The following is a 23,444-nucleotide window of genomic DNA, read 5'->3' as shown; positions in this document are numbered from 1 at the left end:
GTGAGGACAGATCTTAAGTTGGTAACGTGAATATTGCACATACACACACACACACGTGGGCACACACACACACACACACACACACATATATACACACCTACATATAGCCAGACATACATAGACATGTACACATATACACACATACATGCATAACACACGTATACACTAATACATACGTATAGTCATACATGCATAATAACCAGGGCAATAGCAAAAATGCTCATTGGCTTCACAGGGACAAAGACTTTATAGTATGTGTTTATACAAGAAAGAGACAGGGGATTGCATTCATCAATCACACACGCACCCACAAAACTGAGTTAAAGCTGCAGTGTGTGGAGGAAAGTGATAGTAACTGCTCAAGTGTTGCAGCTTGGCTGTGAGGTGTCTAAACACTTGATCCCTGGCTAGTGGTGCTTTCTGGTAGGTTTTGGGACCCAAGGACAAGATTACAACCCATCCTCACTTGTGGCTCAAATTCTGTTTCCTGCTTGCCACCAGGAAACAGCCAGCTGCCCCCACACTCCCTCTGCCATGGACAGAGCCCGCCACCACGCCACGAGGGACTGAGAATCCTCTGAACCCTGAGCCAAACAAATCCTTCCATCTAGCATGTAAGGCATTTATTCGGAGTGATGCGGAGCATAGCTAATAAGGCGCGTTTCTGTATGCAGCTGACATTAGACCTCCATGACATCAAGTTCTCACTACAAGGCAATAAGAACACTCTGTGATGCTTTTACCAAGTATCTGTGTTGCAGACGCTGCATACGCATGCGGACTTTCACTTCTCAATGCACTCCGTGAGGCTGGCATAGACCTGGCGTTTCATGGAACTCTTAATGAAGGCATGAAACTGGCTCGTGAGTTAGGATAGAGGGGAGCTGGCATTTGATCTGAGAACCACCTGACTCTAGAATGTTCCCTAACTGTCCCACAGCTCACAACATAAATATCTTCCTCTGAAATATGCTTCTCTGAGTGAATCCATTGTTGTGGCTTGTGACCAGGAAGGAGCCTGAGGGTCTTTGGCTCTGGCCCCAGCTCCCCTGTATACCATGAGGCTGTGAGACCTGGCCTCGCCATTTCTTTGTGTGCACACTCTGAACTGCAGTCCCTCCCCACATCAGAGAGACTGGAGGCAAAGGACACACTCCCAACCTTCAGCTAGAAACAGGCAACATCCTTTCCTCTCCTTTACGCCTAGAGATAAAATGATGTAAAGACCAAACTGTCACTTTTGAATATTAAATTAAAGCATACAGGGACTATCTTTTGAGGTCACAGCTGTGGAAAGGCTGGGAAGGAGAGATGCTAGTTGGGTCCTTCACTCTTCACTTAGCATGCACCCAGTGCTTTCGGGGAACCCCTAGTTCTTCCCTCCCTGGTTTTTTGTGACATCACATGACAGGAACCTTGTTCTAATCTGAGAGACCCCAAATGTGGGGTGTCATGCAGGGTGAGCGGATGTGGTTAAGAACAGAGGGGATGGTATATTCATGAATAACAAATTCAGAGGGGGGACAAAGAAAACCACATGGCTTGTCTGACTGGAGCTGGGGCTCATGATATGGAACAGCGAACCCAGGTTCCTTCTGTTTCATCCTCATGCTCTCTTGTGGCCACGCCATAAGCAGACAGTTTAAGTCACTGAATAGCGGATCCTTTTATCTCGTCATTGAAGCTTTGTTCCTTACACTAGAAGCTCAGAGAAGGTCAGCTCTATGCTTTGCTAGGGTCCTACCGCCTGGAACAGGGATAATGAACTTGACTCGGGATGCTCGGAACAGGAAAAGATGGCTGCTCACAGGCTAGTTCTGAGTCTGAATCCTCACTGAAGAAGGGAAGGGAGTGGGGAGCGGGGCTACCACTCCACCTTGCCCTCGGTACTTGCACAGAATACAATGACTGGCACTGCCGCTGCCGCTATGGAAGCACGAAATGAAAGCCAAAACAATCGGAAAGGTGCTTCCCATTGTGGAACCAAACACACCACTGGCTGGCTCAGGGCTTCAGAATCGACGAGAAGATTAAATAAGACCCCCCCCCCCCCAGATCTTATTCCAACCAGTGTGAATTAATAGCTCTCAGTGCTCAGGCACTGAACTGATACAGAAAACTGACCTAAGGCAGGTTGAATTATTACAAAACAACGAGAGAGAAAGAAGGGGACAAAGTTTTAAAATGAGCTGCCTAAAAATTCCAAATTCTTTGCTCTTTTGAAATTCACCGAATGCACTGAGCTTGGGACTCAGCAAATACCATATACTTTCAAGCGCTGGACAGAATGGAGAAGTGGCTGGTAAATCCTAGGCCAGCGGTCACCTGGAAGGTAAGAAGGCTGTCTGAGGCTGCAGGAAGATGGCCTCTGTAAAGGTAAGAGCTAAGCCACTGGAGGAGCCACGGGAGGAAAGTTCATGTGTGGCCTGGCCACAGGGGTCCCAAAAGTCCTTTCCTACTCTACCTGGCCTGTAGGAACACAGAAATCGGAGAATTCCACTTGTGCCTGGAAGGCTCAAAATACTGAGATTAACAAGGAATGCAGATTTCCATGTTGCTGAATGTATTTTCTTTTCTTAACAGGAAAGAAAGAAAGAAAAAAAAAAAAAACAAACAAACAAAAACAAAAGCAAAAACAAACCAAAGCCAGGAAGCTCGAGTGATTCCTCTCCTTCCTGCGTGGGACACACCAATACATCAATAAAGATTCAAACATGAGGTGGGTCCTTGAATGCGCCCCCGGAGCAGCCTGCTGCGGGCCTTTGAAGGTGGTAAAGGGAGAGACGTATTTTGCTAAAACACTAATTTAAAGAACAAATCAACATTCATTATACCCTTCATTATGTTTTAAAATTGCACAACTATAAATCACTGGGCTACGGGTTATTCAAGGGCAGAGTTACCCGGCTTGGCTCTGTAGGTTAGAAGAATGCTATGTTATGCTTTCTCTGCTTATAATTTATAACTCTGCAAAGGGACCCAGTCTTGCAGGTCCATCCATTAGCCGGGTAGGCGCACATCTGTTAAGGCTTGCTACAATGGCTGCCTTTTCACGGCCACAGGAAGAGAAACCCAATACTTTTCAGAAGACCTACAAACTCAAGCCATTTTTTTTTTCCTAAAATGTGAACTGATTTGAAAACACAGTTCCCTAAAACATCTGCTAAGCTCTTGTTACCCAAACACATGATATTCTTTCCGACAGTTACCTGCCAACACAAATATTTGGTTGCTCCAAACACCCTTCAAGGCACGTGACTGTGCTCAACTTGAAATTTACATGCTGAGCCACAGAGGGCTGGCTTGGCCCTGGGACCTCTGGCGAGGATGTTGTTTATTGGAGTTCAAAACTAATGTGGAAAAATAGAGGGGAGAGGGGGGGTCAAGAAGGTACTGTCAAATGTTTTAAAGAGGAAACTTAACAACACAATCAGACATACGTGGCACAGGGACTATGATCTGTTTGGCCAAGGAAATGGAGCAGGGAGGAACTGGCGACGGTTCTGGGGCTGAGAATGGCATTTTCTTGAATAGGCTCTCAACACTGTTCTTGGGCCAGACAGAGGTCATTCTGATGCCGCAGAAGGTGACAGAAAGATGAACATGGAGATGCCAAGACTTGAAGCATCGTGATGTCACGTGGGAGGCACCACGGTGTCCCTTAGCTGGGAGTATAGTGAGGACTGCAAAGCCCTCAAAACAAGGTAGCACACACCAATAGCCAAAATCAGCCTGGACAGTCTCTTATGTTATTAGATTACAGCACAGGTCAGGCTATATGAATTAGGATGTCATGAACGAATACACACATGTAACTATACCATGTATGCTAACATATAGTACACACAGAGACACACATATATAAAACACTACTTATAGACAGAGACCTCAACACAAAGTGCCCACATGGTGTGACTTTATCATGTGAACATTCTCACCAAACTGTGGTTTCCTTTAAGACGTTTCAGGGAATGTTATTGAAAAAAAAAATCTTAGCTCAAACAACATTTAAAATAACCTATTTCCATTTTGCTCATTCTGTTTATTTTATCATAAATTTGAGGGAGGAGGAATGAGCACCTCTTTCCCAGAACCCCCAGGACACCTGCCCTCCAGAGGAAGAGTGTGACAGAGACATGGCTTTGCCAGTAGGGGGCGCTGTGCTGAGAATTAGTCCCTGTGAGTTTCTCATTAGTGATTATTATACTGCAGGAGGCCCAAATGTAAAAATTAATTAATTTCAAAGTGATAATGCATTTACAGCAACAATTAGAAACGTATAACTGTAAAAGGGCAACATTTAAAAGACATATTACATTTAATAAAGTTGCACGAGAGCATCCAATTGTAAAATTACTGATCTGCAACAATAGTCCTTAAAGAGCCACTTAAAATAGCCCGACTCCATGAAGGGTGACCTAATTACGGTAACTAAAATCACCATAGTCACAGCGAGTCACAGCAAATAAAGAAGGGACGTTGATATTAAAGCACTGCTGTTTAATGCTTGCGGGAGCTGGCTGCATGGAAAAGGGGAGGCCAGGCTTCTGATAGCCAGGCAGGGTAGGATTTCTTCTTTCCTGGGCCTTGTACAATGGAAAGTACGCTCAGGCTAGGCTCACATCATGGGGAAGATGCTTTCAGTAAGGTGAAATGGAGGAGGGACTTTGAAGCACAAATGGCGCCGCCCTCGCCTTGAGAGACTGGTGTTTGGGAATCTACCATGCACATGGGTTAGTGTCTCAAAATACAGCTTCATGAAAATTACAGAAGTAATTCTATTATATAAGAAGCAAACGCTTCATCACTATGGAGAGGTGTGTGAGGATGATGGCATGAGAGAAAGACATCGCCTTGTGGGTGGTCAGATCTGTCCTGCTGGGGAACGTGACCACGTCTACCCACTCCTCCTGTTTCTTCTTTTTCTTGCTGCAGAGTCCTAAATACCTGCAGTGCAGCAGAGACTGCTGAGTTTGACAAGTGCTGGCTTCATCTTCCCTCTTATCTCCTCCCTCCTCCTGACATTCCATCCTCCCTCTTTCATCCTCCTGATCTCCTTCCTCCCTCCTCCTGGGATCCCTCCTCCCTCTTATCTCCTCCCTCCTCCTGAAATTCCATCCTTCCCTCTTTCATCCTCCTGATCTCCTTCCTCCCTCCTCCTGGGATCCCTCCTCCCTCCTGAAGAACTCAGCAACAGGGAACGCAATGCCAAAGCACCACCAGCCATCTAGACAGGTCACTGTTACCACAGACAACCTAAATATGACTATGTGTTCCATAATCTTGTTAATTTCTGCACCTGGGCTTGTGCCACCAACACTGAGTAGGCCAGCCAGTGCTATACACTGAGATTCTGTCTCAGCAAATGACCATATAAACACCAAGGAATGCAGTCACCAACAAGAGCTGAAGTGCACTTCAGTATTCAAGGTGCTGATTCTTGATCACTTAGAAATAGGAGAATGGAAAGTTCCAGGCCAGCTGGGTAGGTCTGAGGCTACCACCCCAGGTTCTCCTATGCAGTCTTGCCAGTCATCTCAAGAGAGAGAGGAACAGAGTCATCAAACCTCCCCTATACCCGCCCCCAAGCACCCTATGTGTCATAACTAAAATCACTATAGTCACAACTAATAGCTATTTGATTTACTTAATTTTTAGCCCCATGACCCTTGTTATGTCTGTCATCCACAACTGAGACATAGAAAAGGACTTTATAGACATGAGTGCTTCTCATAGAATCAAGAATAACTGGGTCCGGAAGAGAAGCAGTATGCATCATACGCTGTACACGGCTTGCTGCACATGATATGGCCACCACAAGACACGTGTGGCTAGTTAAACTGAAACTGAACAGAACTCGGAATTTCCTTAGTGTACTGCCCATGGCAAGGTCTCAATTGCTACAAGTGGCCAATGGCCAGACAGTGACCACCAGACAAATCCGATGTCCATGATCTGAGTTATATATAACGTGGCAGGATTAGATGTCTGAGGCAACTTCCTCAAGTTGTCCTCATCCCAGGGAAGATACTGAGCCTTGATCCCCTGGAAACAAATGGGCCTGGATCCCCAAGGAACACATTGGGCCTTGATAAGGAGAGCTGGTGGATATACTGTGCCAGGCAGCTGCTCGCCACCCTGGCCACCACCACAAGGATAGCGAGTCCTAAGATACATCCAAAGTTCCAAGTGTGTGTACGTGTGTGTGAAAAATAATTTCTACCACTTAGAAACAGCATCAGTAACTGCACCAAGGATTTATCAACTTAAAGGGAAACATTTTTACTATTTATCCCGTGTGTGTATGTGTGGAAACGTACACACACATACACACACACACACACACACACACACACACACACACGTGTGTGTGTGTGTGGTGGTGCGCACACCCATGGGTGCATGTATGTAAGCTGGAGGTAGATGTTGCGTTCTTCCTTTAACACTCTCTACTATAACTTGTTTATTTATTTAGAGACAGGCTTCTCACTGCCCCTGGAACTTGAGGCACTGAGATCCCCTCAGATGACCCTAACACCAGGGTTACAAATGCACGAAGCCGCCGCCCCTCCCCGCCCCCCAGCTTTCACCTCTCTGCTGGGGAGCTGAATCCAGTTCTTCAGACAGATACAGAACACGCTTATCCCACTAAGTCATCTCCCAGGCCCTAAAAAAACATATATTTTTTTTTCAAAAAACTGAGGCTCAGAAAAACAATCTTCTGTGTATGCCATGTAACAGGCACCTTCTTCATTCAAGTCATTTTGGGTTCATGAATTCACGGAAGAGGTTTTCACACACCATTGATAAACAACCGAAGATGATGTAAAATCTTCATACTCAGCTTTGGGAACATTTCAGTTCTAACCACAGCGGTGTGACTCATCCAAGATATTTGTCTTCGGGGATATGAAGGAGAAACCACACTCTAGCCACAAAGCCTTCTCCAGGAAAGAGCTACACCCTGACCTCCATCATAGAAGCATCTAGAACGTTCACCACAAAGATCTAAACAAGCCCAGAACGATGCCTACGAACACTCATTAGCCCACATTTTTTCAATCAACACAGAGCACACATATAAAGTCTGTTTTCCACCAAGTACATGTTGGAAACTTGTGAATCAAAGCAGAAATCACATTGAGAGGAAACAAGCCATTGTTGCGCCCCTCAACCCAAACCTCCAAATTTTCAGCTGTTCTCCACCTAACAGTGACAATCAACATCTCCTATCTAAGCAAGGACTATGGTAGAGCAACTGACCCAACCTAAACTGACAGATGTGTTGGAGAGCTTTTGCTAATGAATGAACAGCGTTATGCTCAATACCAGGCCCATGACAACCGCTGACAATGAGACCCACAGGTAGATAGATACACAGGCCTGCATTTCCCAGCCCTTTTTGTGAAGCAGACTGAAAGCATCTGTGAGGTACCAGAAGCCATCCACTTACCATGGACTTGGTGAAGGGCCTGGCCAAGGTGAAGAGCAGCGTGTACACCCACGAGTTTCGATGAAGGGATGAGAACATCATGTTTCCAGGGTGCAGTGCATTCGAGGTGACCCCGCGTGGGGAAAGGCGACGGTGCAGCTCATTGGAGAAGAGGATGTTGCAGAGCTTGGATCTGTTATAGGCCAGCATGGCCCAGTAGTCATTCTGTGATGGAGACAGGCGGCTGAGGTCGAGTTTCCCAGAAGAGTCGTTAATATCCGTAAATCTGAAAAACAGAAAGTGTGGGGTAAAACATGGAAGATGGAGCTCGTCATAGGGCTTTGGAGTTTGGTTTGAAATCTGAGCAAACTGTGGAGATGTGATTTATCAGTCCTCACAACCACGTCCTTTAAAAATAGAAGACGGTGACTTAACACACTGCCAATGAATTTGATCCAAAGACGGAAGGTGAGCCTGCATCCAAAAGAGCAGCAGGTCAATTAAACCCAAGGTCCCTTGTGCCTCCAAATACCTGTTTCAAACCTACAATTCCAACACACAGAAAGCTCAGGTGGGAGGATCACCCTGAGCTTGGGGCTATCCTGGGCTATAGTGAGTTCCAGACTAGACTGAGTTGCTAAGTAAGATCTGACCTCGAAAGTCAAAAAAGAAAATCTCTTTCTATCTCCCCTCCCTCCCTCCCTCTCTCTCTCTCTCTCTCTCTCTCCTCATCCTCTCTCTCTCTCTCTCTCTCTCTCTCTCTGTGTGTGTGTGTGTGTGTGTGTGTGTGTGTGCACTCCTCAAGATCTTCAAGCACCAAGTTCAAGGGTAATTTAATGGAAACAAGCTTTAGATAAAAGGTGGCTGCATTAGGAAAGCAGTATCACATTCCTAACCTTTGGCAGGGCTTTCCTAGATCATGTTAGCCAAATGCATGAGTTCTGTATATTTTCATTTGAGCATCCAAGTTAATACAGATGAGCTGTCTTGCCTCCAAGACTCTTTTCCAGATTAAAAATTAACGATCATAAAAGGGCTGTAACCTTGGTGAGGTGCCATCGAAAGTCTTTTACATTTAAAAAATGAATGTAAACAAAGCCAAAAACAAGTTCTGGCTGAGTCTACTGTTTGTAAGCATGGGCATGGCATGGACACACACAAATCAAAGTAACTAGTTGGTGTTTTAAAATTTGACAGAGCCGTTAAACACTAGCTGATTGTTTCCTTTCTACCTGCCTCTCTCTTTGTTTAAAAAAAAAAAAAAAAAAAAAGCAATGACTGCCTTTTTAAAAAAATGGATGAGAAGAAACAAGCAAAAGGAATGTTCTAGATAGTATCACATTTGTTTTGGACTCTGGATATTTGGCTTCATTATGATAGTTATGGGCATTGTATAGGATCATGGTTAGACTTAATCCTGCTATGATGTAACACCATGACCAAAAGGAAAGGTTGTACTAAGCTTATGCTTCCACAGCACTCTCCATCATCAAAGGAAGTCAGGACAGGAACTCAAACAGGGCAGGAACCTGGAGGCAGGAGCTGATGCAGAGGCCATGGAAGGGTGCTGCTTACTGGCTTGAGCCATATGGCTTGCTCAGGCTGCTTTCTCATAGAATCCAGGACCACCAACCCAAGAATGGTATTGCCCACAATGGGCTGGGTCCTCCTCCATCAATGGCCAATTAAGAAAATGCTTTACAGCTTTGACTACAGCCCCAGCTTATGGAGGCATTTTCTCTCCGTCTTCTTAAATGACTTTAACTTGTGTCAACTGACATAAAACTATGCCGCACAACTGATCCTTTGTTGACCAACATATCTGTTAAGCTGTAACATTTTTTCCTCACTCATCTCCAAGATCTCACATTAAAAACATAAATAACTTTAAAAGTCTTACAGCCTTTACAAATTCAAACACTTTAAAATTCAGGGTCTTCAAAAATTCAAAGTCTCATTTAAAATCAAAAATCCCTTTTAAAACTCAGCCACTCCACTGTGGGCTCCTGCAAAATAAAAATTAGGTTAAACATTTCCTTATGAGCACAGTCACAATCTGAATAAAGCAAAACTAAACTCCAACAGCGTAAATACTCAATACCCAATATCTGGGACGCACACACTGTCTTCTGGACTCCTCCGAGCAGCTTGGGTCACTTCTCGGACACTGTCCTCGGCAGCACACACAGCTTGTCTTCTAGGCTCCTGCTAGGCTGGCTCCATTCCACGGCTGCTGCTAGTTTCGGTGGTCCTCCTCCCATAGTACTATTGTCTCTAAAATGCTAGGCTCTTCTGCTGCAACTGGGCTGCACTTCCACCAAGCTTCTCCTGGGCTCTCTTCACAGTGCCAAGCCTCCCTCAACTTCTCGGCATGACCCCTTCAGTCCTGGCCATTCAACTGCCACTGAGGCTCCACCTTCAACAATGGCCTCTTCCGGCCTCTCCCGGTGCCAAGTCTCAGCTGTTCTTCATGCCTATTTCATGCCTTCCAAACAAGTACCACCTGGGTGACTCTTAACTACATTCGGCGGCCAGCAAGATGCATAACCTTGGCTGCCTCTGTAACACAACTCCTGTGTGCGGACTCTCAGGAACACCTTCCAGAAGATCTCACCTCAGTGATGCTGGTCTCTTCTTAGTCATTGTCAATTTCTCTGCTCTAGGTGACCAGCATCAATTGTTGAAGTAATGGGAAAGTTTCAGCTCAGCGGTGCTGCTCTCTTGGTAATTACAACTGGCTCTTCAGCTCCAGCTGACCAGAATCACGGTATCTTAATTCAAAATAGAAAACATGCGGCCATGGCCCCAATCTTTAAGTAACTCCCAGTAGGGGTCAGGGAAGGCAGATGCCCTGCAAGGAGGACAGGAAGTGTGCTCCGTGAGTGTGCCCCATGGGCACTCAGTCAGATGCAAAGTTTGGGTGGAATTCGCAGTCTCCACCTTGTGTCTCATGTACATGCATAGTCTTAACACCTATGGAACCTTCAATCCCATGCAAATGAGGGACGAAAGCACTCTTGGGTGTCCTGGGGTTCAGGAGTGTGAGTACTGATTCAATATTGGTGCCACTGGAATCTGTGCCTACCTGCTGACATGTTTGTAGGGGTGACTTACACAGGACACATTCGATTATCTTTCCCCGTAGTCCCGCCCAAATAGTTCAATGATGGAACACATGCTATTTTGTTTCCGGTTCACGCTTTCCTTAATTTAGACTTACGCCACTATACTGAACTAAAAAGATATGTTTGTGTAGGGGAGGTGATATTATTTTTTTTAACTTGATTTCAATATAGTAATGAGGTGTCAGAGCAGGGGGAGGGGCTGTCACAGAAAGGGGCTGCTGAGTTTCAAACCTGGAGATCGGAGATGTGAGACATGAGTCGGAAATGCTACTATTGAGAGTAGAAAAGGCTATCAAGCCCACACAAATATCTGAAAGGTGTGGAATAAACTTCACACCCCTCATGGGTCCCCTCAATGCTTCTTTCTCTTCCTGCTCCTAGAAAAATCTCTTTAGCAAAAGTATTCACATGAACCCAGCCTGGGGACACTTCTTCCAGGAAGCTCTCCCAGCTTGATGCCACAGTGATTTCTTGGTGGTAAGAGGTACAGACTGGAAAAAGCCATGCAAAGAGATTGAGATATCTGTTTCCATAGTAACTCAGCATCCACTACCAGTGTTTGATGACAGTATCATCCCTCCAAGACGAGGAGCAGAACTAGCAACACATCTCTGTGTTCCATCTATCCACTGCCCCGCTGTCACTCACACTGACTAAAAGACATTTGTCTAAATGCTAGGCTGGGGGTTCATGGTGAGCAGACAGTGCCAGGATTAAAATGGAAACCCAATCCAGAATTGGCAACTGAAGCCATGACTATGAGGCTAGAATTCAGAGCTAAGAGGCAAATGTCCCTTGTTAAAAAAAAAAAAAAAAAATCTGTGTCCAAGTCTCTCTGGGAAGGTAACACTGACCACGAGGACCACCCTCGCAAAGTTCTTGGTTACACATTTGTAGGTAGTGTCTCCTGTTGTGAGGATGGGCTCCCGACTTCATGACTGGGAGACACTGGGCAGGTTAAATTTACCTAGGTCATCTATTGTTTCTTTAGTGCTGCAGATGGAGCACTGGGCCTCACCTACCCCAGACTCCTGAAGGTCTCACACGTTTATGCTGCCAGTTCTTAAGGAAGTGGGAAGGGTGGGCACACTTCTCATCCATCCACGCAGAAGTAAGTAAGGATCCAGGAATGGGCCCCACTGGAAAGGCTGCTCAGGAGGCACTGTCCCCTGTCTTCAAGTTGGGAGTCTGGTAAAGCCAAGGTCTGAGGAGTGTCCCTGCTACCCACTGAGAGGCAGCTGACACCTGCTCTCCAGACACTGGCTGGAGCCCCTGAGGAACCCCGTCTTCTATCTCTTTACATATGACTCTGTGTCAGCTGAAATGATTTTTAACCCCAAAACTGAGATAGTAAGAACAGACTTGGTTAGATAACAGCTAGCCTTGTCTTAGGAGGAGAAATGAAGCCACGTGGGAAGTACTGCATGTGTGTTTGCAATGAGACATGCGTGCCTCCATGTGTGGCTGTGTGGCTGCACATTTATGATGGGTGAGTTTTCTCTGTGACTGGGATGTGTGCCTGGGATGTCTGTCTGTGACTCTGTGCGGTTTCTCGTGATTGTGTGTGTGAATATATATATGAGACTGTGTGTGGTTGTGTGTGTGTGACTGGATATGATTATATAACTTTGTGGCTATATGTTGGTTTGTAGGCACGCGCGCGCGCGCGCGTGTGTGTATGTGTGTGTGTGCGTGTGTGTATGTGTTTGTGTGTGACTATATGTGTGTGACTGGGTATGATTGTATAAGTTTGTGGCTATATGCTGGGATTTTTTTTTTCTGATTGTGTTTATGTGTCTGAGAGTCTGCATATGTGAGGTTGTGATGGGGCATGATTGTATGTGGCTGTCTGTGCAGTTGCATTGTGGGATTATGTGTCTGAGACTCTACACATGTGAGACTGTGCGGAGTGATCGGGTACAGGACTCTGTGAGGCTAGATGTGTGACTGGGTGTATGTAACTGTACGCGTGTGACTGTGTCCCTGACTATAATATCAGTCTGTCACTGCACACTACTGAGGCTGTTTAGAGCTGCACAACCAGAACTCTGCTCCTTTCATTCTATTTTAATTGTTATCTGAAAAATTTTCACAGCGAGGAAGCCAACTTCCCATTTCATTATGATATATTCTAGACAGGCAGAAACTTAATTCACTCGCTCAGACTCCAGATAAGTAAGTAAAACACCATGAAGATAGAGAGTGGTTAATAAATATTTCGCCCGAGGGCATCCAGTACAATATTTTCTGCAAACATAGGACTTTATTTTTCCCCTAACAGGGGGTCTTGACTCCAACGAAGAGATTCTGCCAAGGTTTATGGAGGTAATTAGATATCAACACTTGTGTTTTATAATGTGGTTTTAGGCTTTGGGTCTTTTAGTAGTGAGCCAGTGCTGTCTGTGTGCCCGGCATCCATGCTTGCTCTCTGGAGCTTAGGGACACAACAAAAGAGTAATAAACAGTTCGGCTTGTAGGAATGAATATTTTGTAAGAATGTTAATAAGAAGAAAATGGGCAACAGGAGCCAGCCAGCACACAACATGCAGGCCTTGCACACACATGTCAGTTAGGCTTTGCTAGAAATGACAATGGATCTCATTCAGGAGACCTAGTAGGTCTTTCCTGTACAAATTCATCTTTAAAATGAAATTAGGATTTGGATCTCCAAGTAGGCAGGCAGGAATGACACTGTGGTTACAGTGAGAACAAAGGCGTCCCAGGAAGCCGCATCTGAGACAGAGGTTTGCCGAGGGAGGTGAACAGCTGACACCCCCACACCACCTCCCATTAAATACCGGCTCATTTAAACATATCCCGTGGTGCCCTCCACATCTGGTAAGCGATGGCGGCTGGCAGATTTATTTCTAAAGCTCTCTCTCCTGCCTGCCCCCTTCACTGCTTTGCGGGGGCCACTCCCTTTCTTTCACGAACCTGGTGTGATTTGCAAAGATGAGCCCGGCCAGATTTTGTGACTACCTAATTACGAGATGTTTCGTGTCTTCTCTCACGGGGAAGGATTATTACCCGAGTTTCCTTTTCATTGAGGCCATCATAAATTTAAACTGGCAAGAGTAAATCTGTCTGCGGTGTGTCACTTACACCATAAGCCCCTGTGTTTGGGAGTGATAAAGGGTTCAAGCTAACCCTTGGCTGGTCTCTCTCTTCAAAGTCCCAACGGTTACATTTTATGGAAGTATGATTAAAAATAAAATAAGCTATATTCTGGGTCACCAAAACATTTCAGGACTTCAGATGGAGAAGAAAAGGAAAAAAATAGTCTTCGACACATCATTTATTTATTTATTTATTTTGAGCTACTTTCCTAGGGAGGCAAAGCTCCCCCTACCCCCAACACCAAGAACACAGAGAAAAGAAGTCTCCCTCACAAGCTGTAAATCTTGCCTTGACGGCCCCGAAAATCCTTTGTCTATTCTCAGCACTTCTCTTAGAAACAGTTAGTTGTTTATCTAACTCTTGCACAAATATGTTGAAAACACGACGATGTTTTCAGATGTCTTTTCCGTCGATTGAATAGTCTAATGGCAATCAGAAAGAAACGCCATCTGATGTGTAAATTGAAATTCTAACCAAAAGAGGCACGGCCAGATTTCCAATACACGCTAACTACAGTCCTTCCCTCTCTGCAATTACGCTGCTAATGTCTGCATTGAATTCCCTAATTTCTCATTATAAAACAATTGGATTTCATCTCGCGGCCTTTAACTGCATTGTTTCCCCTGCTAGAATAACTGCACATTCCTCTCGGTGAGACTTTAAAGTTGTTGAATTACAAATCAATAAAGGTCATGCCATTCAGATTTAATCAATTATTATTCCATCTCTGAGTGAAATCAATGGGGAGCCTAAGGTATAATTGTAAAATCACTCTATATTGCTCTGGACAGTCCCCCCCCCCCAAAACAATGCTCCATGATCAAACACGTAGAAGGATCTAGAAAAATTAATGAAGCCAGGTTGTGCACATTCATGTTTCTCATAGCGAGACTAGTCAAAATTAGTATTTTAAAAGACTTATTTGTGTGTGTGTGTGTGTGTGTGTGTGTGTGTGTGTGTGTGTGTGCCTGTCAGTCAGTCTGTCTGTCTGTCTGTGTTTGCTAGTATCTGCAGAGACCAGAAGAGGGTGTTGGACCCTCTGCAGTTGCGGTCACAGGTGGTTTTGAGTCACCTGGCCTAGGGTCTGGGAACTGATTTTGTGTTCTCTGTAAGAGCTTTGAAATGCTGGGCCCTCTCTCCCCTCATCAAAATTATTTTCAGTTGGAGTCTTGGAAAGAAATTCAGACGGTTAGACAAAGGGGCAAGTGGAAAATATCAAATCAAATTCAAGCTCACCTGTGGGACTCAGAAGAGACCACAATGACACGGGCAGGGGCCGAGCGACACAAAACATCCTGCAGAAGTTGGACAAGGTAGAAGTGTCCCAGGTGGTTCACCTGGAAGGTCGTCTCCAAGCCATCTTTTGTGAGGTTCCAGGGTAGAGCAAAAGTCCCAGCATTACACACAAGCACATGAAGAGGCCTGCACAAGGAAATAGACAACATCAGGCACAAATCAATGGTCGAAAACGAGGCGCCGTCCACATCCACTTAGAACCATCCCATTTCTCAGGGTTTTCAAGATGCCAACCAGTGAGAGATGAGATATGCCAGGATGTCACATCACTCTGAATGGGCCATTACCTCAGGGTACCAGAAACAAGAAGTTCCCAAGACAAGAAACCAGGCTAACCCAGAACCATAGGGGTGGGACAGGATGGGGGTGGCTCACTGGAGTTGGAGCATAATGTCTCCAGTTAACGCTGCTCTCTAACACAAACAATTATTACCTCTTTTATGTTCAATCAAAATAGCCCACCAGATAGCCAGGGAGGAGTTTATTAATCTCCTTTCTTTAAAAAAAAAAAAAAAATAGATGCAGTACAAGAAAGGCTGACACTGGGGCCTAATACTTAGTGGCTACTACACAAACGCATCAAAGGGAGTGTGTTCTGTTTATAGAAAAAGTCACATATTACTTGACTACATTCCTTTTAGGGCTGGAGGCATACCTCAGTGGAATGCTTGCCTAGCATGAACTTAGACTTGGGTTCCATCCCCAGCACCAGACACAGGAAGCGTGTACATAAGCCTAACACTCATGAGGTGAAGGCAGGAAGAGCAGGGGTTCAGGGTCTGCTTTGACTATGAAGTGAGTTCCAGGCTAGCCCTGGCTGGGTACATGAGATCCTGTCTCAATGTGTGTGCATGTATGTATCTTCCTATGAGATTCAGATGAAATCTGAACTGGATATAAATGAGCCTGGGGATAAGTAAGAAGAGATGTGCTATAAATGAAATTTTAACAATAAAAGTAACCCTTTCAGCTGATTGAAAGCCAAAATGCTAATATACATTTTACTTAAAAGAAGTCCAAATGAACAGGTGCTACACAATGTCAGATTTTCAAGGCTCTCTACTGTATTTATAATTGAAACATAAAAGGAACAAAACCAGCTCACTAAATTGGGGAAATTGTCCTGTGGAGTAGGATGCAAAGAGCACACAGCCAACAGCCCAATGACAAGCAAATCCATTTTGTTTTTTAATCCATTATGAAGCAAAACATATTATAGGATGTCATACATATGGGGTGGGGGGGGGGCAGAATGATGCTTGGGCAAGCTGAGAGAAGCTTAGGATTGGGGAAAACCTCAGGACGCCAGGAAAACGAGAAGGAAGCTCCTACAGCCACTCTCGGAATTGGCCTGGAGACACCTTGGCTTCAGACTTTCGGCTCCTGGAACCATGAGAAACTATGAATTTGTTGCTTTAAGTGACCCATGTTGTGGTAATTTGCCTTAGGAAATTAACAGTTTCCGAGACACTCACTTAAGGAAAGAGTCCACGTGTGCACATAAAGGTGAGTAATGATTACACAGATGAACAGAACGTATTAAAATTAGCTATGGAACTAGAAGCCACGCATGCATGACCCACAGTAGGAGAATAGATAAATACACAACAGTGAATTCAGAGGCTCCCGGACCTTACCAGATGAAATGAAAAGGCGGGAAACAAAGGTCGCCATGTGTGATTACGTGTGTCGTAAAGCTTTCTCCAAAAAGGAAAACGCCAACCCAGATGTGTGGCTCACATCTGTCTTCGTAGCACCAAGGCTGAGGCAGGTGCCAACATGGGCCACCAAGTGAACTCTAGACCAGCCTGGCCTATACAGTGCAACCCTGTCTCAAGAAACCCAAACCAAGGCTGTCAAGATGGCTCGGTGGATGAAAACCTTGCCACCGACTCAGACGTCCTGAGTTGATCCACAGGACCCACTTGGTCTTCCCTCCTCCACACATCAGCATTGGTGTACACACACACACACACACACACACACACACACACACACACACACGAGGGAATGCACATAAATAAATACACGTGATTATAACATAAAATCAAAACAAAACCAAAAGCAGGGAAAACGGGATTTTTCTATATGCCGTCACCCAGTAAGAAAGTATAGAAAAGCATTAGCTGTGGGCATGAAGGATGTGGTTTGGCTTGTTTTCCCCTTTAGGCTTTGGTAGTACATTTTTTTTTTTTCCTAATCCCGAGCTATAATTCACAACCTACACAACTCATCTGTGGTGCACAGTTCAGGGACTTTAGTGTGTGTGTTCTGAGTTGAATATGTATGGGTTCTATCCCATCACCATATTCTAACTTTACAGCAATTGTAACAACAATGAAGTAACTCATTGCCAATTGCATGGCACCCACCTCCATATACAACAAACACACTTTCTGCTCTATGGAGTTGTCTAACACGATCATCCCATGCACGTGGGATGGATGGCATGTGGTCCTTTATGACTGTCTTCTTTGCCTGGGCAGACTGCTTCAAGGTTTCAAACTGCCCACCCTCCTATGCCTGAAATGTGCTCTGCTGTATGCACAGACAGCATCTTTTTCATCTGTTCATCTGCTGATGGGCATTTGGGTCGCTTGGAGTGTTGGGCTGATGTGAATATCGCTGCTACAGACAGACGTTGCTTTGCCAGCTCTTCTGGAGACACATTTGTTTATTTCTCTTGGGTATGTACTTTCAAATGGAATCGTTGGCTCATAGCATAATGCTGTGTTTAACTTATGAGGAAGAATCAACTGCTGTCCAGAGTAGGATATGTCACTCACATCCCCACTGGCCATGCATTGCACATCTGTATCTTGTGGCATTTCATCATCTGCCTTTTCTTTTCTTTTTTAAGTTATTTTTTGAGAGTAAAATAGAATTACAATGTTTTCCTTTTTCCCTTTCCTCCTTCTAAACCACCCCCATATGCCTTTCCTTGTTCCTTTTTAAATTCCTGGCCTCCTTTTTCTATTAATTGTTGTTATATTCATACATAACACACACAATACACACACACACAATACACACACACACATAACACATACATACATGCATCCATACATATATACGCATATACACATATCCTAAATACACAAATGCAACCTGTTCAGTCTCAGTTTGTATAAGGTTACTTATACGTATGTTTTTAGGGCTGACCATTTAATATAACCAACTGGTGTGCCCTTCCCTGGGAAAGACAATTTCTCCCATTTTCAGCATTGTTTGCAGTTCCTTTTGTAGGGCTTGAAGCCATTGGTCTTTCTCCCATCCACGTTAGCATGTCAGTTGCTGTTGTCCTTGTTCAGCTCCTGTTTGACAGTCACCCTGGTGAGTTGTCATGTGCAAGCTTCTAGAACTCCCTTATCGCCCGGCTCTTACAAACTTTCGGCCCCTCCTCTACTATGATCCCCGAATTGCAATGAGAGATCACTCAGTGTGGTTTACATCTGCGTTTCTCTCCTGGCTAAATGGTACTCAGAATCTTTTCATGTGCTCATTGGCAGTTAGCATATTTTCTTGGGAGAAATACAGGTTCAGTTTCTAGGTCCACTTCAGAGCTAGCAGTTTTATCTTCTTATTGTTGAATTATGAAAGTTCTTTATATGTGATGGATGATACCCTTTCAAGCTATACAGTTTTCAAATATTTCCCTCATTGAATAGATTGTCTTCATGCCTTCTTTATGGTTTCATTTACAGCCCCAAAGTTATAATTTTAGTGAATTCTCATTTTGTTTTGTTTTTAATTCCTCTTTTGTCCCTTGTGCTTTTTGAGGTTGGACTTATGAAATCATTATTTATTTTAATATCGTAGAGATATTGTGATTCTATGTTTACTTCTGGGATGTAGTAGTTTGGGCTTTTATATTTAGGTCACCGATTCTTGTTCATCTAACTTTTGTATGTGGTGCATGAAAGCAATCCAGCTTCACTATTTTGTAGTGGGTACCCAGCGGCTCTAGAACTGTTTATGGAAAAGACTATTTTTTACCCACTGACTTATTCTGGCACCAAGGTTTGAAAGCCCAGTCATGTAAGGGTTAGATTCTGGAATCCCAACTCCAGTCAATTCTCCAAATCCATGGTCATGACATACTATGCTTTTAATTACTGGGAAACAGAAGGCTTAACACTTTGTTTCTGTCCTCTATTCATCTGTTCAGTGTCCTCTTTATTCTCATATGAAGTTCAAGACCAAAACTCTAGTTTTAGAGGAAACTGAATTCATAGTGTAGATCAACCTGAGGGATGCTGATAGCTACACAACATCCCATCTTCCAACCCACAACATGGGTTGTATCTGTATTCATTTGAGGGCCCTTTAATTTCTCCCAACAACATTTCATACATTCAAAAGCCTACGTTTTCCACGTTGTGTTAAATTCATTTGCAAGTTTCAAAACTGTTCTTTTATTTTCTCCCTTCTGATGTTACTGCAAACAGAACGGTTTCCCTCAATTCTTTTTGGAGGTGCCATTCCTTCCACCCAGAAACAAACTCACTTCTGCATATTGAACAGTCACGCTGAAATCCAGCTGAACCTAGCTGTGAGTTTAATACTTTTCAAATGTGTTTTCTTAGGATTTTATACATGCAAAACGATTTCATTTGCAAGGAAGGCAGTTTTGATTTCTCCTTTCCAATCTGGATGGGTCCTGGCTGTTGACAGGCCTGCCTTGTTTCTGGCTGTTAGGGGGGGAAATCATTCATACTTTCAGTGTAAGGATATCAGCTGTGCACTTTCTGTCGGTGCCACTGATGAGGGGGAGAAATGACCGTTACTACAACTCTACTGAGTATCTCTTAAAACTCATTTATTTTTATTTTATGTGCACCCGTGTTTTGCCTACATGTATGTCTGTGTGAGGGTGTCAGATCTTCAAGTTACAGACATTTAAGAGCAGTCAGTGCTCTTAACTGATGAACCATCTCTCCAGCTCTGAGTGTATATACATATATATATGCATATGTATATGTACACACACACACACTGTTTTTTTAATCAAGGAAGAATACTGCTCTCTTTACAATGATTTTTCTTTATTTCTCCAGATGACTCTTTATTCTTCTGATTTGTACTTCTTCCACTGATAGATTTCTGAATATTTAACATTGAATCCCTTAATAGTTAGTATACAATCCTTTTTTGTACATTATTGCATTTAACTCACCAGTATTTTGTCAAAGACTTAGTCTGTTCTATGCGATGCGAGTCTGTCATTTTCTCTTCTTTAGAAGACTTCGCTTTTGGCGCCTAGCTCACATTGCCTTTCTACAGTGAGTTTGGAAACATTCCCTCCTCTTCTATGGTTTGGCAAGTGTATAAAGAACTGATAGTAAAGTTTGGTTAAACACTTAGTGGAGAGCATGCACAGCACAAGTAGAGAGAAGTAGATTTGATAGATCACGTTTTTAAGTACTCATGAAATCTCATTATCACGGGGCAATCTGGATCTTGTTAAGAGATCATGGTATTCGTTTCTGTTGCTTGATCTATTTTCCAACTTTACCGCCACTTAAAAATAGGCATGGCGGAGTGGTTGTGGTCAGCCGGGCTTCTCCGGGATAACTGCTTTTCATATACAGTGTGCCCTGTGGCTGTCAATCAACGGCTCCAAACGGGGCCATGACTCTCTGAAGACTGGGATTGGGTGCTTTGAGGCATCAACTCCCCACTCTATGCATCAGCCCCGGTTCACACCAAAGTAGAGATCTGTGCCTGGGAGCCTTTGCAGAAAGGTGGGATCTTTGGGAAAGATTCTGGAGGGATGGTGAAAGTATGCAAGCGTATTATTATGATCTGAGCTCCTTTTTGGTTATAACTTCACTATTCTGCTCAGTTCTTAAAGCTGTTTTCCCCCTATCCTGCGCTGAGGGGCTGTTAACCATGGAGTAGACATTTGTTGAGAATCTTGGCTACACAGCCCATTTAACTTTCACGACAACCTTGGATGGCATTCATTCTAGTTGTCATGTTCTGACAGGAAGACAGGAGGCATTGCATTATTATAGAATTAGTAATATAATTAGAGGCGACTTTCCTCAGGTCAGAATTCAAATATCTGAATCAACAAAAATAAGTGAGCAAAGAAATAAATGAATAAGAACTAGAAGAAAGGTGGTCCTGGTTTGAACAGGGAATACCACCCGCAGTCTCAGGGCTGTGAATCTAGGCCCCAGATGCAGAAGCCATAGAGGAACATTGAGAATTCAGGACGCAGAGCCAAACTGGCATAAAGGAGTGCTGGGAGTGAGCCTTTAAGGGCTGCCCATCCAGGTCCTGCTTCCTGCCCTATTCTCTGCTTCCTGCTGACCACGGGATAACCAGCTTCAAGTAAGATGGATTGACCTGCTCCCTGCACCACGCCTTCTCTGACCTTATGGAATGAAAGTGCACTGTTGGAGGGAGTCCACAGGAATCCCTCCAGTTGCTTCTGCCCGGCATTTTGTCACAGCTATGGGTAACTAACAGTATCTAAACTGGGATGGATAGACCCAAGTGTTGACATTCTAGCCTAGGGCAGTTATTTTCTCAGCTGGTTCAGAGCCAGTTAGTGAGCCTGCGCGAACCTGTTTCCTCCTCTTCTATGAACCGGGACAGCAGACCAGAGCTGGCCAGGTGACAGTGAGCAGAGCCCCAGTATCTTACCAGGCAGGGGGATTAAATGGAGGCTCCTTTTATCTGCACATCGTTCCCTTTTGTCCACAAAGGAAAATCTAACTCCGTGAATACTTGTCTCTGGAACATTTGAGACCCTGTGACCATGGCAAATTTTAATAGTACACCTTCTTGGTGGCCACGGGTCCTCTACTGGGCAAGTTTATTCTTGTCTTGCTGTGTCCCCAGGAATGGAAACCCACTGAAGACCTTAGCCTAGATGCACGAAGGCCTCAGGAGACACGACACATTCTCACTACACCTCCACTCCCTTCATTAATGTTAATTGCACAACACCAGAGGCAAAATATGTACCCAGCACCTAAACCATGTCACCTCTATTAATTAAAAACAGGCTTATGGAATATAAAATCATAATGTGCTTGACTTTTTTTTTTTTTTTTAATTATGAGGGTACCTAATTGGCTTGTACAAAAGGAAAAGTATTCTTTTAGCTTTCCTTTAATGAGGTTTTTATTATTCAAATGGTACATTTTACTCAATTTAACTAAAAGCCACCGCAATTCAAAAGAGTCTCGGGTGATGAATATTTACAGGCCATCAAAGAAAAGTCTTGGATCAAACTATGAAGAGGGGATGAAAATAAAGGCAGCATCAATGGAGCCCAAAGCAAAGTCAGGATCAAACTCTGAAGGCAGGATGGAAAGGAAGACAGCATCCATGGAGCCCAGAGCAGATGTTATTAGTCAGCACCTTAGGGGGACATTTTGTCCTCAGGTGGGTTCTGACCTGGGAAGGGTGACGGGGAGCAGAAAGGACTACCAGCCATGTCCAGGCTCGGAGACTCGGACAAGGAGTAACCTGCCTGCTCTCTGGTCTGCCTATGGAGACCTGTCCCCTTCTCTCTCTGATGAGCAGACCCTGCAAGTCATGCAGCTGTGGTGAGGATGGTGATGAAGAGCAGCAGTCCGCTTTACCTGGCAGTCAGCCTATGGGCAGAAAACAATCCCCCCCCCCCCGCTTCCCAGGTATGTGGAGACCTAATGACGAGCTAGCAGCAGCTCTGTTGGTACCCTTCAGAGTGACAGTGAGGCTTCCTGACCATGCAGACAGGCTCTGAGTTTAACTGGTGCCTTCTCCCAAAGAAGAGAGCTGTACTGGAACAACCAGCAGAAGGGGTGGGGTCCTATCCGGAGGCTGTTGCTAACCTATAAGGAACAGCTGAGCTTGCTTTGGCTCCTTGCCCCTTTAGCTCCCAAGAGCCCCGCCTGCTGCCTGCCCCAATTTCAGACATTCTCTCTCTGTCGGGTCATACCTGCTGTGCATTAGCTTCATCAAATCCTGCAGACAGGGCTGGGGAGGATGGCTCGGTTGGGAAAGCGACTGCTGCTTGGGCTTTGGGGATTGAGTTTTTACTCTTATATAACCCAGGGGTTGGGGAATCCAGGCCACAGTCCTGTGAGTTTATTATAATCCTCGGCTCTGGGCAGGCAGAGACAGGAATACCTTCAGGGCGTACTGGCCAGCCAACCTAGCCTACTTGGTGATGTCCATGTCTGTGCCTCAAGAAAAATGTGGTGATACCATATGGATGTGACATGCCCATTGTACTCATGAACTCACTGCAGCTATTATCACCTGCTCAGGACCTGCACAAGAACAAGTGAACAAGGTCACCTGACCCTCCAACAGAGAGCACTAAGTGGATTTAGTGAGTAACAAAACGGAAAACCCAAAGGTGAGAGTGGCGCATGTTTTGGGGTGCTCTGAAAAGATAGGAGAGGAGAATTAAGGTAGATAGAACCAAGACACATGATACACATGAAAGTAAACATCAAAGACTAAGAAGA

The 23,444-nt window shown here is 44.5% G+C and overlaps 1 protein-coding gene across 1 annotated transcript in view; it reads right to left on the bottom strand.

Annotated features, from left to right (window-relative positions):
- The window catches only part of Wwox (WW domain containing oxidoreductase), a 919,511-nt gene that overhangs the window by 624,642 nt on the left and 271,425 nt on the right, over nt 1-23,444 (bottom strand). The window contains exons 7-8 of the mRNA XM_051168609.1: nt 14,911-15,096; nt 7,454-7,718 (exon numbers count right to left, since the gene is read on the bottom strand). Of these exons, the coding sequence (XP_051024566.1) occupies nt 7,454-7,718; nt 14,911-15,096 (451 nt within the window). The remainder of the gene's footprint in view (nt 1-7,453; nt 7,719-14,910; nt 15,097-23,444) is intronic.

This window comes from Acomys russatus, chromosome 26 (genome assembly GCF_903995435.1).
Source record: "Acomys russatus chromosome 26, mAcoRus1.1, whole genome shotgun sequence".
Classification (NCBI taxonomy): domain Eukaryota; kingdom Metazoa; phylum Chordata; class Mammalia; order Rodentia; family Muridae; genus Acomys; species Acomys russatus.
Note: the sequence above shows the minus strand (reverse complement) of the source record. Positions and strands in the feature narration are given on the sequence as shown.